The sequence below is a fragment of the Alligator mississippiensis genome, chromosome 2 (genome assembly GCF_030867095.1).
Source record: "Alligator mississippiensis isolate rAllMis1 chromosome 2, rAllMis1, whole genome shotgun sequence".
Taxonomy (NCBI): domain Eukaryota; kingdom Metazoa; phylum Chordata; order Crocodylia; family Alligatoridae; genus Alligator; species Alligator mississippiensis.
The window spans coordinates 49,653,676-49,669,230 of NC_081825.1; the positions used below are offsets into that span (position 1 = coordinate 49,653,676).

At 42.6% G+C, this 15,555-nt stretch overlaps 1 protein-coding gene across 10 annotated transcripts in view; it reads left to right on the plus strand.

The window, feature by feature from the left end:
- Positions 1–15,555, plus strand: part of TBC1D1 (TBC1 domain family member 1) — a 191,676-nt gene that overhangs the window by 45,744 nt on the left and 130,377 nt on the right. The window contains exon 1 of one of the 10 annotated variants that reach the window (XM_019480544.2): positions 4,921–5,212. The exons of the other annotated variants lie outside the window; for them this stretch is intronic. Coding sequence (XP_019336089.2) covers positions 5,183–5,212 — 30 coding nt within the window. The 5' untranslated portion in view covers positions 4,921–5,182. Of the gene's footprint in view, positions 1–4,920; positions 5,213–15,555 lie in introns of those variants that run through there. 10 annotated transcript variants of the gene reach the window in all.

The following is a 15,555-nucleotide window of genomic DNA, read 5'->3' on the forward strand; positions in this document are numbered from 1 at the left end:
GAAGTTAGAGAAATCATTTATGCTAAATATTTCAGACCGAGAAAGGTACTTGTGTCCATGCCTTGCATCAGTATAATAGCTGAGTACCGCCCAAATTTCAGTTAATATATTTTTCCCTCACAGCTGCCAGGTTCCCAAATACAATTTCCATTTTACAGTCAGGAAACTGAGACAAGTAGAGACAAAGTAATTAAAATCTGCGGCAAAATTTAGAATTTGGTCTTGGGTTGTCTAAATCAGTGGTGCTCAACCTTTTGGCCCTGCTGGCTACATGAGTGGGGTGGGGCCAGTCTGTGGGCCAGATCATTCTCTGTATGCCAGACTCTGGCCCTTGGGCTAATACTGCCCCAAGTGCCAGGAGCAGCCCTGCGGCGCAGCACTGCCTTTCCTGCCCCAAGTGCAGGGATTGGTTCAATGCAGGGCTGGCACCATCCGCTACTGCCTCCTACCCCCAGGATTGGTACCTGGGGTCCCAGTTCCACCCCCTCTTGCCCCAGTGTGCTCGGATTGGGTCCTGGGTGCTGGTGCTGCCCCTGCCTGGCCCTGCGTGCTGGGATTGGGTGCCAGTCTAGGGCACAGGGCCTGGGGCTCCCCATGAATATGGAAATTTGCAGGGGGCGAGGGGGGCAGTGCCACTGTTCTCCTGTCACCAAATTTTTGCGCCTGTCATCCAGCCCATAGGGCTCCCCACATGGCACTGTGGGCAGGGGATTGAGCACCCTGACCTAAATTCTAACTCAGTGTTTTAACTGTAATGTCATTTTTCCTCTCATTTAAATGGTACCTTAGAAGATGTCAAGGTATTTTACAAAACCATGTACATGTTACTAGTACAGTTACCTTTGATTCAGAAAATGAAGTGGAGAGTAAGGTTAAGTGACTAGTTCAGAGTTGCTCACTTAGTTGCAGTCAGGAACTGAAATCAGATTTCCTGAACTACATCATCATCTAATGGCAGCTAGGAGGATGTACTTATTGTTTGTTTTTAAAACTGGACCTGGAGCCAACCAAGAAGGGGTAGCTGAGAAAGCATCTATACAGACTGTGTCTTTACACTGAAGTAGGGAGACAAATATTAGATTTAGAAATAGTATTGTTCAGGCAGAATGTTAAGGAAATATGAGACTAATGTTGTCATGTAATGGAAAATATGCTCTCTATTATAAGCACCCCTTCCTTGTACCCTTACTTGATTTATGTTAAAAACATAGCCTAGATTGCAAGTACATTTAGTGCTCATGAAAGGTGCCAGATTTAAACAGATGTCCTTTATTCATCTACAGAAGACATATATTATGAGCAGCAGCAGCAGTGAAAGCTTCTCCCTGTTACCAGCCAGCATGTCTGGAGAGATCACTGTCAGAGAAGGCATGAGTGCTGTCTGTCTTCATGCTTACGAAGCATTTGGGCTCTTTGCTAGGGTGCCTTGTGGCCTTGGATGTAGGCACCTGGACACTTACAAACATAAGCTCACTCTACATTTTTACCTTAAGTTAAATTATGTTAAAAACATGTCAGTTCATTTAATCTTTATGAAAATATGAATTACTAAATAACTTGCATTTTTACTTTGAGGAAATAACCAGAGAAGTCCATAGAAAAGTTCTTGTTGACTTAGGCTTTAGTTCAGGCCCTTTTTATGAGCAGAAGTTGTGCGATAGGGACCTTTGTGTATTGTAGGTGCAAAGTTCACTAAAATAAATTGTATCTGCAATAAAGAGTAATGTATGGGTGTGTCTACACATGATGCTACATTGCCATAGCAATGTTTACATATGACCAGCAGTTACTTCACTTTAGTGACACACTCCCCCAGTATAGCGTGCTGCTATGGTGAGGTAGCTGCTAAAAATAACTGTGCACCATGTGTATGGCACAGTACAGACTGTTACTGTGCTGTGATTTATTACTTCCAAAAGGAAGTAGCTGATCTGCTGCTCTGCTTTCTGCTTCTTGTCTCGTGCTCCCTGCCTGATCTAATACGCTGCTTTCTGCTTCTTGCCCTATACCACTGTTGCCTCTCCCCTCCCTAAGCCTGCTGCGTGCCACACACAGAGTCTGCCTATGTCATTTTTGGCACCCATGTTACAGGTTTGCCACCCCTGTGCTATGGCATCATGTCAAATAGCTGTATCTAGAAAAAGGGATCTTGTTTCAAGACTCCAGAATTTCCACTTAGTAGAACATGAAGCAAGTCACCTAACTTATCTGTGGTCTAGTAAAATAAATATAATATTTAGGTCAAAGACTTTAAGATACTCAGATAAAGAGATACTAGATTTTTCTTCTAATGGAGCTATTATTGCCCACAAAGGTGAAGAATATATTAGCCCTGGCTTGAGTGAACCATAAGTGAATCAGGTCCTTTTGTAAGCTGTCCCATGCCTTCTCTTTAGCATTCTAGACTTTCAACATCCATAACTGTTTTCTCAGTTCTGAGCAGGCACCAAAGGGTGAAATGTTGTTTATTACAATAATCACAGTTGCCTAACTGTTAGCACATACTTCCTTTTGGTTGTCTTAGAAGAATTTACAATTTGATGAGACTAAGCAGGGGTTATATTTTTACTGCATGTAGTGTATCCATCACAATGGAACTCTGATTCATTGTTAGGGCCTGTAGGTCCCTCTGCCATACAGACTAGTAAATAATAGAGCATATTATCATGCACTGTGTTCCTTAGCATACAGTGAGTTTCAAGTATGAGACATTTTTCAAGAATATTGCGGAATTGCTCAAATTAGACTTTATGCAGTGTTACGCTGCTATTGCTAAATGATTGAACAGTGATTGAAATATTATTAGTACAGTAATTGATGCATGATTTATGACTTGTCACTTGCATGTTCCTTTTGAAGCCATGCCATGCTGTCATCTCATTACTGCTCCACTAAACTTGTGTGTTTGTTGACTCTTATTGTATCTGTGTTACCAGATCTTTATACTTACATCAACATGCTTCACTTAATTTTTAATGATTTCTTGGAAGTTCAAATTTAGCATGACCTTTTTAAGACCAGCAAAATACTTAATGCCACATTCTACCCGAGACTAAAGCTGAGTGATTTATTTTGTTGTTGTTGCTCAACAATAAAGTCATTTAGCTCCAAAAAAATAGATTGAGAAAGGACTCACCTCACAATGCTTGTCACCTGAAAGCTGGGACACTCATCTGAGAGGTTAGGAAACCTGTGTTCAAATCCAAAGACAATTCAAAGCAGTGACTAGAATCAAGGTCTCCTATTTCTCAAGATGCTGCTTATTTACTGAGCGACAGTGTGTTCTGAAATACGACTCTCTCCATTACTTGTTGGAACTCTTCCACTTAAAAAAAAAAAAAAAGAAGAAAAAAAAGCAAGCATTACTGTTCTTTATCAATATTCATTGGGAGCAAAATCAAAGGAAGTGGTTATCTAGCCTGGTGGTTAGGACACTTGCCTGGGAGATGAGCCATTTGAAATCCAGTTCTTGTTCCAGTGAATGTCTTAATTATTTTACTTACGCAAAGTTAAACAGTGTCAAAAGGAGAGATTGAGACCTCACCATCTTGGAATATCTGATATCTTGGCAATCAGGGAAAGCCTGACACTTAACCTGGAGGTCAAATACATAGGTTCAGCAATCCTGGAGTGGAGGGAATTCAAAGTGGTTCCTCCAGGTGAATGTTCTAGCCACTGAGCAGAAAAGGAGGGGACTGCTATTCCTAAGAGTTTTAGTTCAGTGAAGCTAACTCTTCATTTCCTTTGCTTTTTTTCTTACCGGGCATGAAAATGGAACATTTTGGCTCAGATGATGTTTTCCATGTTAAATAAAAAGCTGCTTGTTCATTTCAACAAGTGAAACGAAAACAATTTTAAATTTTGGCTTTGAAACTGAGAATTTGATTATTTGCACATAGCCCTACTCCCAGTTGGGTGTTAATTAGAGAGGAGGGATTTCTGTTTAATATGAATGATGGTGTGTGTAAATGCATGCATGTCTAGGTACATATTTACTGTGCTACTATGTGCACATATCTACTGTGCATATTTACAAGCAATGCTGCCCTCAGAGATGCTAAGCTGAACTTTGCATGCTATCTTTTGAATGGAAATAGCTACTCTTGCACAGTTTTAAAAGTTAGTTCATTAGCCTTGTCTCGTGGTGCCATGTGAATCACATTGCACTGCTTCTGGTTTGGAAGGAGCACATCTGAAAGAGTGCAGCATGTTTAAGAGTGCCACTGACTGGCATTGTACATTTCTGGTGTAGACATACAGTTTCTGACTTCCTGCATTTTGAACAGAAAGAATGAAAGAATGAGGGTTAAGACATTTCTGGTTTAAATAGGAGATAACATGTCTTGAGCTGCTTGAAATTCACTTTATGTTAACTTGAGAATTATTTCCATGATGCTCTCTATATCAATGTTTGTTTATGTCTTAAAGTGGATATACAGTACTTTTGTGACTGAATGTAAATATATTACTTTAAAACAGCTTAGGTTATGGGAAATCTTGCATTTATGGCAGCCTTAAGTAGAAGGTTATGTTTTGCTTTCAATTGGTATATAAAACATTTATTTGATATTGGATTTTTTTCCAGAAGGCTACTTTAACCACTTTGTGTAAGCACTAGCTATGAATACCGTCTTTTATAGCAGACTGCTTAAGTGCAGCTTGGTTGCCAGTATAGTTTTTATTTTTTTCTTTAAAATCCTTGGCATGTTATTTCAGTGCTGTTATACAGACTACCACATTTCACAACTTCCTGAGTAATGCACAGAGCAGAACTCTGTAGGTACTTTCTCTCTCTCTTTCTCCCCTCCTCCTCCCCCTTTCTCTGTCTGAGTAGGTGGAGTCTGAATACTGCTGGTAGCACACTCCCCTCCTTCCCTTTTTACCCAGCCCTTTCCTTTCTTGCACTGAGTTTCTCAGACTGGAATTGTGAAGTTTCAAAGACAGTGACCTCATAGTTACTGTAGAGCCTGGAAAGTGAGCATGCTTCTTTGCAGTATGAGACGGGCTGCTTAAAAACTGTTTCTAAAGAAGGCTTTTTCTCTTTTCACAATAAATGAGGCTGCTGCTTGATGCAGATGTGAGAGGGCTGTTTCTAAGATAGAAGCAAACAAGGAGGTGAAAAAAGGGGCTGTAAGAAAGTGGCCAAAGTTACAGATCACCACGCTGTTGTATCTCTTGTAGGATGTCACCATTGTTCAGCTGGGTGGCCAAGGTAGGAAGAGTTTTCATTCATTCTTTTTATGTATTTCTTTAAAAAAAAAAATGATCAGGAATGCTCAACTTTCTTTTTAATTGTAACTCACAAAATTAGACTTGGGAAAAGAAATCTTTTTAATTTCACGTTTTAATCGTCTGAAAGTTGGAAGCAGTTTTTTATGTTGTTTGTGTTGAGGTAAGTGGAAGTGGCTGTTATGGTTATTGCTGAACACTCTGGTCTATACCTGATTTGTGGAATAGCAAGCTATCTTTTAAAACTGTACATTAGGTGTGGTCTTATTGCTTATTTGGGTCTGACAGTTAAATCTAAGTCTTGTTTGCTCTGGATGTATAGCACTTCCACTTTTTGTCCAAAATTGTACCCAGAGCTTTTACTAGCTGTTAATATGGGAACATTTTTAGGTGAAGGTAAAGCTGATACCACTTTGCATCTGACTGACCAGGACCAGTGTAGCATTTTCCATTCAAATTTTGAAACTACATATATGTATTAGAAATAGTAACAGGAAAGATGGTTTTAAAAAAATCTGAAACATTATCAGATAAGTTCTGCTGAATTTTAAGGATAGCAGTGAATTGATTTTAAATCCGTCTGCATAGTATGTATTCTTTAGATGCAGTATACAAAAGAGTACACAGGATAGCATAGATCAGGAACCTTTGATAAGTGAAGTAGTTCAATATGATGGGGAAGAGTTGATTTCTTCCCCCCCCCCCCCAAGTCAAGCTGCTTGAAAAGGTTCACACCAATTTGGAATTTAGCAACTTTCTCATTATATTTAGTGGATCTTCAGTTGTCTGTAACCATTCAGAGCACTGTAAAAAGGGAGAATGTGATCCAGTGTATACACCCATAAAATCCAGCTCTTTTCCCCAATTGCTACTGACTTTACAGAGGGAAAGCAGGCTAATCACTTGTGCCTCAGCACCCTACAATTTAAAATAGATTAAACGTGTACCGTATGATGCTACATTATAATTCTGTGTAATCCCAGTGAGGCTCTCAGAGAAAAAGTTTTGTATTTTTTTTAAAGTGCATCATAATTAGGATTTAAATTTGTTGTCAACCATTGTTCCTTTTTCCCTCATGTTCTGTTTCCTTATTCTCGTTTTAAGTAGTTATAGCATTAGTAACATGTTAAAATTTATACTTTTGTCACTCTCACTGCTCTGGTCCTCCTACACTGGAGAGAAAAATGTCCACTCACTTGTACATTCTGTCTGCTGTATGACTACACTTTTTTAGTAGTTGCCCTGGAAATGACACTCAGACTTCCATGCCAGGTGTGGCAAACGTGTAGTCTGATGGATGATTGTAGCCATCAATTAATGATTCTGCTGAATAAATATTCAAGGGCCCCTAAGAGTGATGACACTTAATTGTTAGTTGGCTAACTTTTCGGCTAGACAAAGCAATTGGACAGAAAGAAGTTAGGTTAGGAATATTTACAAGACAGGACTTGGAGTACACAGATGTGGCTAATTCTCCATAGCAAGTAACAGAAAATACCTCTCGCTCAGTTTTTAAGTGTCATGCATATTAAAAAAAAAATCACTATGACCTTTTCAAAGCTGTTTCCTTTTACCTACTGTGTAGTGTTTAGTTTTATTTTACTATTAATCAATCTTATTGATAGCAAAAACAAACAATGTGTTTTTAGAAATTTTTAAATTAAACTTATTAACACAAAAAATGTTACTGGCTGCCAAATAGATTAATAATAGCCTATTAGGAGGACTTTAGTTATTGGGAAATGCCCACACATTTTTAAGAGCAAATCCATGTCCTACAGTTTTTATCTGCTTTTCACCACATCCTGGTCTGTTCCATAATGGGGAGTGGTACAGAAAACAGAGCCTTCTGTAATCCTGCTATTTAAACAAAATATGTCTCAATAGAACAAATGCTTAGTACAGTTCAGCCCTGTAAACACTTATGTGACAGTAACCTTTCTCTTTGAGCAATCTCTCTGTAAAAGTGTTAATATGGGTACCTAAGTGTTACTTTAATGTTGCCCTTGGGTATATTTTCACTGCTGAGTTAATCCAGGCTCCTAGTCAGAGTTGCACTTAACCTGCATTGTCACTGGGTTGCGTTTTAGTGATGCTTTCAGCCCAGGCTAGCTGGGCCCATTCTGGGGTGAATTCAAGCCAAAGTGAGATTTCCGTTTGGGCTGGAAACTTACCCACTTAGCACTTACCCACTTAGCAAGTAAGGATGCAGGCTAAACCACCTGGGTGCCAATGTAACAGATAAAAATTGATAATTGTTCTTAAAACAAAAAATCAGAATTATTTTTAGTTAAATCACACACTAATTAAAATAAATTTTACTTTTAAAACTAGATCTACTTAAAATTCAGATGTGAAATTTACTACATTTACTGCAATCTATTAAAAACATTTAAACCGAATAAAAATAATATTCCTGGCAGTGCATATTTGCTGCTGTAGTATTAAAGAAAGTTAAACAATTAGACTGGGGTAAGTTAATGGCCTTGCACCTGGAATCAGTTTGTTTAAAAGAATAAAGTGATTGCGGGGGGGCTCAGCCTCCGGCTTGTGAGTCACATGCAGCCCGCAGAGCCATCAGATCTGACCCATGGGGTTCCCTGCAGGTCCAGGAATTCGGTCATGGGGCAGCAGTGGCCAGCAATATGGTTACCCTCCCCCATGCCAAATTCCCAAACCTCAAGCCACTTGTGCTCAGTGGGAGCCAGACTGTGTTCCCTTCCCTTTGTGGGTCCTGGTTGGGGCTGGGCCCCACCTCTCCCCCACCCCCCACATGGGACCAGGCCACACCCCCTTCTCCCCTTCAGGGCTGGATCAAGGCCCCTTCCTCCCTGGGGGGCTGGGTCATGTCTAGGGTTACCATATTTCCAGTTCCAACAAAGAGGGCACTTGATAGAGGGACACCTAACTCCCCAGCCACAGCCCCCCATCTCTGTTGCTGCTCCTCATTCCTGATCCACAATCCCTTGCTCTCCTGGGCTATGCTGGTGACCTTCCGTCCCAACCTACAGCCCCCTGGCCCTGCCAGTGCCCCTCGCTTCTGACCCGCAGCCCCCCAGCCCTGGTGGTGCCCCTCACTCCTGACCCACAAGCGCACCATCCCTCCTGTGCCCTCATTCCCAAGATACAGCCCTCCCTGCTCCCCCCAGCCCTTTTGGATGGGGTCCCAGCTGTCCCCATCCTAACTGGGCCAGAGCACGGTGACTCTGATTCATAAGCATGGTAGTGGAGCGAGTCTGACCCCAGTGCGGGCTGGAGGGGGAAGAAAGGGAGGCCTGTGGAATCCCCTGCCCTGGGCTGGGGCTCCCATGCTGTGCCAAGTGACCTAGCCACATCCCCCCTCCTCTTCCCCTCTTGGGCAGTGACTCCTGGCCACTCCCTGCGAGCATGGGCACTGGCCCCTGTGCTGCTGTCCTGGCCATGGAATTCCCCGCTACCCTCAAAGGGCACCCCTTCCCCCGCTGGATGGGCAGGCATTCTCCACTCCCCACCCCCCTACTGTACCCTTGCCCCAGTGCCCTGCCACCACTCCCCAGCGCCACCAGCCACCTGCTCCCCTCACATACCCATCCCCTTGCCCCTGCTACCCTCCCACACGCAGCTCCCTGAACAGCTCTGGCCTTCCAACCCCTGCCCCCAACCCCTGCATCCAGCTGCGAGGCTGCTCCCATGACCCTGCCTGGCTGCATACTGGCCGTGTGTGTGTGCGCACGTGTGCAGACACACATGTGCTGCTGCCTCCAATCGCTCCCCCGCCTGCTTCTACCAGCGGAGCAAAGCAAAATCCTGGACGTTTGTTCAGATTTCAAAAAAACGCCTGGCAGAGATTGGAGGACTCAAAAAGAAGACATGTCTGGGAGAACCCAGATGTATGGTAACCTTATTCATGTCCCTCTCCCCTGCCTCCCTGCAGGGCTGGATAAAGCTTCTCTCCCCTCCTGCCCCGTGGGGCCAGGTTGTACCCCGCCGTCCCTTTCATGGCCGTATGTTGGCCACTGTGCTGGCCCAAGGCTCTTGATTGGAACCACCATCCAACCCACGAGGGGCAAAAAGGTTGAGCACCACTGAACTAGACAACTGTAACTTTTTTGCAGGTGCTTAAAAAATATCCTCTTCATTTAAATTAATTCACCTTCATTCACTAAAATAATTCCTCATTGAGAGTTGAGAAACTGATTGGAAGTTGAAGAAGCGAAAAGCTTCCAATTTATGAATAAAAACTTGTGTGGGAGACTGGGATCTCTTAGTTTTAAAATCTTGAAGGATAGGGTGACCAGATAAAAGATGTTCAATTTACTAACTACAGATAATGCTTCCTTTCTTTAATAAATCAATTATTTTTAAAAGCAATTATGTATTGTTCACATTTAATTTAATTTTAATTAAGAAAAGCAACTAACAATGCTTTTCTAAATGTACTTTAATTGCAGTTTCCATTTATAAGCTGCTTAACACAAATCATGAATAATAATTAACCAATTACTCATTTCGCATAACATTAAAAATCCAAATAAATATGTTATGATACAATTGCATAAATGTGTGTATATATATATATATCTTCTTAACAAAAAGAAATACCAAATTTAGTATAAAGCTATCAAATGTTTCCAATGTGTTTTAAGTTGATTGTGAATTGTTTGCTTCAAGAAAATAAAATCAGAAATATAAAAAAGAAAAGATTAAAGTAAGAATTTAAGTCACGGTCATTATTGGTGATCTAAATAATTTTAATCTGTAACACTAGTGCTCCAATTCCTTTGAATCATTCATTCCCTTTTGTGACGAACCAAATTCTTTCAGAATTTACTCGGAAATAATCAGGGACAGACAGGGCTTCTAGCACTTTATAGAACCATAAAACACGCCCTTAAATTTACCAGTAGCCATAGGTAAGCTTTTACCTAAAATTGCTGGATCTGTCTATGTATGGTAAAAAAAAAAAAAACAACAACCCAAAAACATGCAAGAATTAGCCAATTTCTTTTTCTCTGTGGTAGTCTCTGTCCATTAAAAAAAAAAAAAAATGGTATAATGTCTACCTTAGCAAGGCCACGTTACTTAACTGAAGCCTCCAGGCACTACTTCTGAAGCATAGGAATAATGCTGGAATCTCTCTCTGTTTTGCCTGGAACTCTGATAACATCTAGTGTGGTCCATTAAAGTTACTCTTGCAAAAGTTCTGCCATGATTTATATTGTAAAATTCTATATTCGGTGTTTGTCACTTTGTTATAATAGACCCCTCTGAAGAAAAAAATATTCTAGTAATTAAGTGCTTAGCTTAGGTGTGAAACTGCACCTAGTGTAGTGTTTTGCCTTGGAGCTTTGTCCTAGGCATTGTTTTAAATTTTAAGAAGCTTGGAGGGCAAGAACTTTTATTTTTGTTTGCTTTTAACAAATAAGTTTCTAACCTCCCCTATTTATCTCTTTCTTTTTATGATACCTTTTTTAACATTCAAGTCAACCCAGTATTGGCAATCCATTTTCTTAATGTCTGGTTAAACCTGCACTTAATTCCTCTATGCCCCCAACAAATGTTGGCCAACTGTGCTCCTTCTTCATTTAACTGCAAATCTTTTTATGTAAATGGAGAAGAGATTTGCCTTGTCTTAAGAAGAATCCTATACCATTCATTTTAACACAATCCACTAGCCAAGAAGCTTCTTTGGGAGGAGGAGCAAACTGCAATCTCTTGTAGATTACAGTCCATACTTTTGCTGTTTTATTAATGCCCTCAAACCTCTATTTTAGTACATCTGAAGAGGCTCTAATCTGGGAGATGGATGAATTATATAACAGGAATAGTAACTGCAATCTCTTGGTGAATTTCTGGTGATATATGAACTAAGTAACAGATAGTGAGTGATTACAAGGAAAAAAGACCCAGCCATATGACCTTACTCATGGGAGTATTTTCACTTAAATGAGTGGTATTTCCTGCATTATTAAGGATTGAGACTACATTATTGCAGTAATATCTGAGAACAAACAATTAGAGGTGCACCGATACATCAGTCCCATATCGGATTGGCACCAATATAAGGAAAATTGACTGTATTGACAATTGGCTTTTTTTGGCTGATGTGGCCGATAAATGCCCTGTGTGTGTGCGCAGCTGGATCTGGTTGGTCAGTTTGTTGTGAAGGGAGGGGAGTGTGGGGAGGGGTAGATCGAGGCCCCCATGGTGAGGGAGGGCGTGGGGCTGGGGCAGGGGCAGGCGCTGCACAGCCAGGGTGGGGTGTGGGACACAGCCACAAGAGTCTCGCCTGGGGGGCATGGGGAGGGGGTGACAGCTCTAGCCTCTGTGCACACCCTAGGATAGCATGGAGGACATGAGCCCCTGGATCTGCACATAGGGTGAGGGTGGGTTCCCACTGTGGGCTGGGGCCAGCACTGGGGTCTTCCTGGTCGGGGCTGGGCTGGGCTGCGCTTGGGGTGGGCCATGGCGGTGCTGGGAAGGAGGCTACAGGGTGCACTGCAGCCACCCCAAAATTCACTGTGCTCCCCCCAGCGCTGAGTGCAGCCCAGCCCAGCCCAGCCCAGCCCAGTCCCCTGCCAGGAAGAGCCCAGTGCTGCCCCGAGCCCGCAGCGGCAGCCCACCTTTCCCCACACACAGATCTGGGGGCACATGCCCCCCCATGTCCTCCCAGAGTATATGCAGTGGCGGGGGTCCCCCCACCTTTCCCAATGCCTTCCCATGGACAAGCCATGGCTCCATCCCATGCCCCACCCTGGTTTTGCAGCGTATGCCCCAGTACCAGTCCCACTCCCTCCCTCACTGCGGGGCCTCCACTTGCCCCCCTCTCCCTCCACCCCACACTTCTTCCCCCACAACAGACTTGCCAGCCAGGCCCTGCTCTACAAGCTGCCGGATTGCATATTGGCAATTGGATTGGTATCAGCTGATATGGCTTGTTTAAAATCTGCCATTGGTATCAGCCCAAAAATCTGTATCAGTACACCCATACAAACAATAACAGTGGATCTTCAGAACAAAAAAAACATAGGTACCTAGGTTGAAATCAGTGTCAGTTCACTTCACAGGGCTGGATTTCAGTCTCCAGGTATAGATGATAAGACTTCTCCTAAGACTTTTTTTCAATTATTTTTTGCTAGTTCATTCTCATTGTTTCTGTAAACAAAAAAATAGTTTTTACCATCACATTTGAAGATGTGTTAAAATTACCAAAGCATATTTTGATGTGAACATTTTAACTTTTCTGTTTGTCTGTCATTCATAAAATATCTTTCATCCCAGAGTGCCATCCACAAATGACGTGCATTCAACTCTGGAGTGAAACTGGTCTTTGGTCAGCAGTTCACAGTAACATTGCCTCCAGGAATTTAACAGAATAGTAAGAATGTTTGCCTTAATGGAGCAATTCATTTTTATTCTTCAAGTCTGCCTGAATTCGCATCTGTTTTTCTGAGGTGTGATGATTATACAGGGGGCAAAGCCAGGTAGAATCAGGCCCATTGTGTTCTTGTGTCTGGCTGCTACTGTGCAAGTACAGCAAAGTAACTTCCTATGTGTTTGTAAATGATCATGTACATTTATGGTACTTAATAAATAATATGTCTTTCTAAAGTGAAGTTCTCAGCCATGTAAATTTCAACTCACAAAGGCTTTCTGCTAAGTCATTTAAACCTCTTAGTGAATTTCTTATAAGCGGTCTCTTTCAGGTCCCCGTGGTCCAAATCTAATGAGGTGATTTCTAGCTAAACTAAGTGATTAGCTGAGCTTGTTATTTTGCATCCTTTACTGGGCTCTAACCTCCCAAACCCAAACTGAACATTTAGACCTTATTTGATTCTGTTTGATTTGCTTGCCTCCAAAAATCTTAAGTGATTGACACTACCTGTATGAGGAAAGCAAACACAAGGTTGTGACCCAATTTGGCAAAATTCCTGCATGTTCAATGGGAGCAGGAGAGAGTCCCTGGCCTTATGGTGAAATGAGATAATACAATAGAGTGCTTAAAAGTTTGCATATGTGATTGTGCAGTTTAGTTTATGAATGTGTCTTGTTGTCAGCTTTGCAGTCAAAAATACTACTCATGTTCATTTTGTTAAGAGATCTAATTCAGGAGTGTTCAATGCTTGGCCCATGGCTGGTGAAGCAACATCATACCGCCTGTGACTGAAAATTTGGTAGCGGCATCACTGTTAATTGCTGCTTCTCTGCTGCCAAATTTCTGGACCCATGGGAGTGCCGTGGGCTGGACTGGGTGTGATCAGGGTAGCTCAGGACCCAATCTCGGTGCATGCGGCTGATCCAGCTCACGGACTGGAGCAACACCACTCATCCAGCCTGCGGGATTAGTAGGTTGAGCACCACTGATCTAATGTAGTGGAACAGTCATTTGAGGTATGCGTATCAGAGGTCTATCTGACTGCGGTTGAGCTCTGAATTCCCCAAATACAAGCATCTTTTGTGAAAACATGGCAAATGCAGAACAAGTAGTTGAGCAAAAGAATTACACAAATATCATACACCCCCAGCTTTCATTCTCCTGTTCTGCTCCTGTAGCTGCTCTCAATAATTTATAAGAGTCAAGGTTCCTTTTCTAATTATCTCAGCACTTCGCAGATCACTTTCTGCCTTTTGCTCTGCTCCAGCCTACCGAAAAAGCTACTCCAGAAACTACTGATGTTCCTTCACAGATGAGCTCAGAGGAATACAAGAATGTTACAGCTCACATTTTCTTTCCTCCTCAGAATCTAGGAACATCAACATGCTTGTCAATCCTTTGCTTAAGGGGAAATTGTATTATCAACCTTGTTTCTGTGCCAGCTAGTAAAAACTTAAGTGTTTAAAAATCAAGCACTTCTGAAATGAACGTTCAAGGTTGGATGGGCAGTATTGGGTAGTGTATGTAGCTGAGAGGTTGATGAGGATGTGGGAGGTAATGTAAGAGTGATGTTGTAGCTGTGAAGGTGCAGAAATGTGAGAGGCAAGGATTGCTTAGGGTGATATCTGTTGATAGGACCAATTATGTAGCTGGGGTAAAGTTAGACAAGTTTTTGAATTCAAGACATTCTTCCTCAGGTCTCTGATTATAGTGAAGCACAGCATAGAGGAGGGAATGAGAGAAATTCTCGGGTGTAATAGACACAATTAGAAAAAGAAAAGAAGCTGATTCCTGGGAGGTCCAGGCCTATCAAAAGGGGGAATGGGGAGGGAGGGGGGTGGTCAGTCTCACCTTCCTTGTGTGGAAAAAATTCAGGAGTTGGATAAATTATAATGGGCCATAAATCCAGTATCAGTGTTTAATCCAGGGGTGGGTAAGTATTTCAGCTGGAGGGCTGCTTAATGAGTGGTGAGCTGCTGAGGGCTGCAAGGGTAGCCCTGCCCCTTGACAGATGTCCTGCCCCTCTGGTCGCCATATTGGGACCAGAAGTCCCACCCCTAACCCCTGACCTTTGCCACCAGAACTCCCTCCCCTTGCCTGCAAAAGTACTTATTTTGACCCGGTGGGGGGGGGGGGGGAGTGGTGGTGGTACAGTGTTTGTCATCTGAACCAGAAAAAACCAAATCGTATACTAAAAGTCAAACATTTACTATAATGTATTTTCATTTTATTACAAAAAATATTTTTGTCATGACTTGTTCTTGTGTAGTCAGTATAAACAGAGGTGACTGCGTAATAGGTCAGAAATCAAGTCTTGTATATTTTGTGTGTTGGGGAGAGTGTGGAGTTTGGTTGTGTGTATGGTGTGGTGTGTGTGCACATGTGGGGTTTGTGAGGGGGTGTGGCTGTGTGAGGGGGCGGAGGGTATGTTGTTGGGTGTGTGCATATTTGGGAGCGTGGTGGGGGCAGGTTGTGTGGGGGGGGGGTTTGTGGGGTGCGAGGAACCCCACATGCTTCCCCCCCCCATATGGCACACAGCTCCCACTGCCAGTGGCAGCAGCAGCAGGCCGGGGTCCTTGGGGTGCTTGTGGCACTTCTGTCCGATGGCATACAACTCCAGTCAGAGCTACACATGGCAACAAGGAGCACAGCTAGGCCAGCCCACCTCTATCACTTGGCACTCCCTGTATTTTGCCCACCCCTGGTTTAGTCCTTGGTTCTTAGTATTCAGCAAGCTTATGAATTCTTGTTCCCAGGTTTACCTTGTATAGTTGTTCAGTAGATTTCCCTTGAGCAGGAGGATAGTGAGGTCAGGCAGAGAGTGGTGGTTCTGTAAGCAGTGTGCTTCTAATGGTGAGTGTATGTTTCCATCCTTTATTTGTGAACTTTTTGTGAGAGTTCATTCTCTTGCCTAGTTGCTGTTTAGTTTCACCCAAATAGTTGCCATGAAGGGATTTGGTGCATTGGATTAG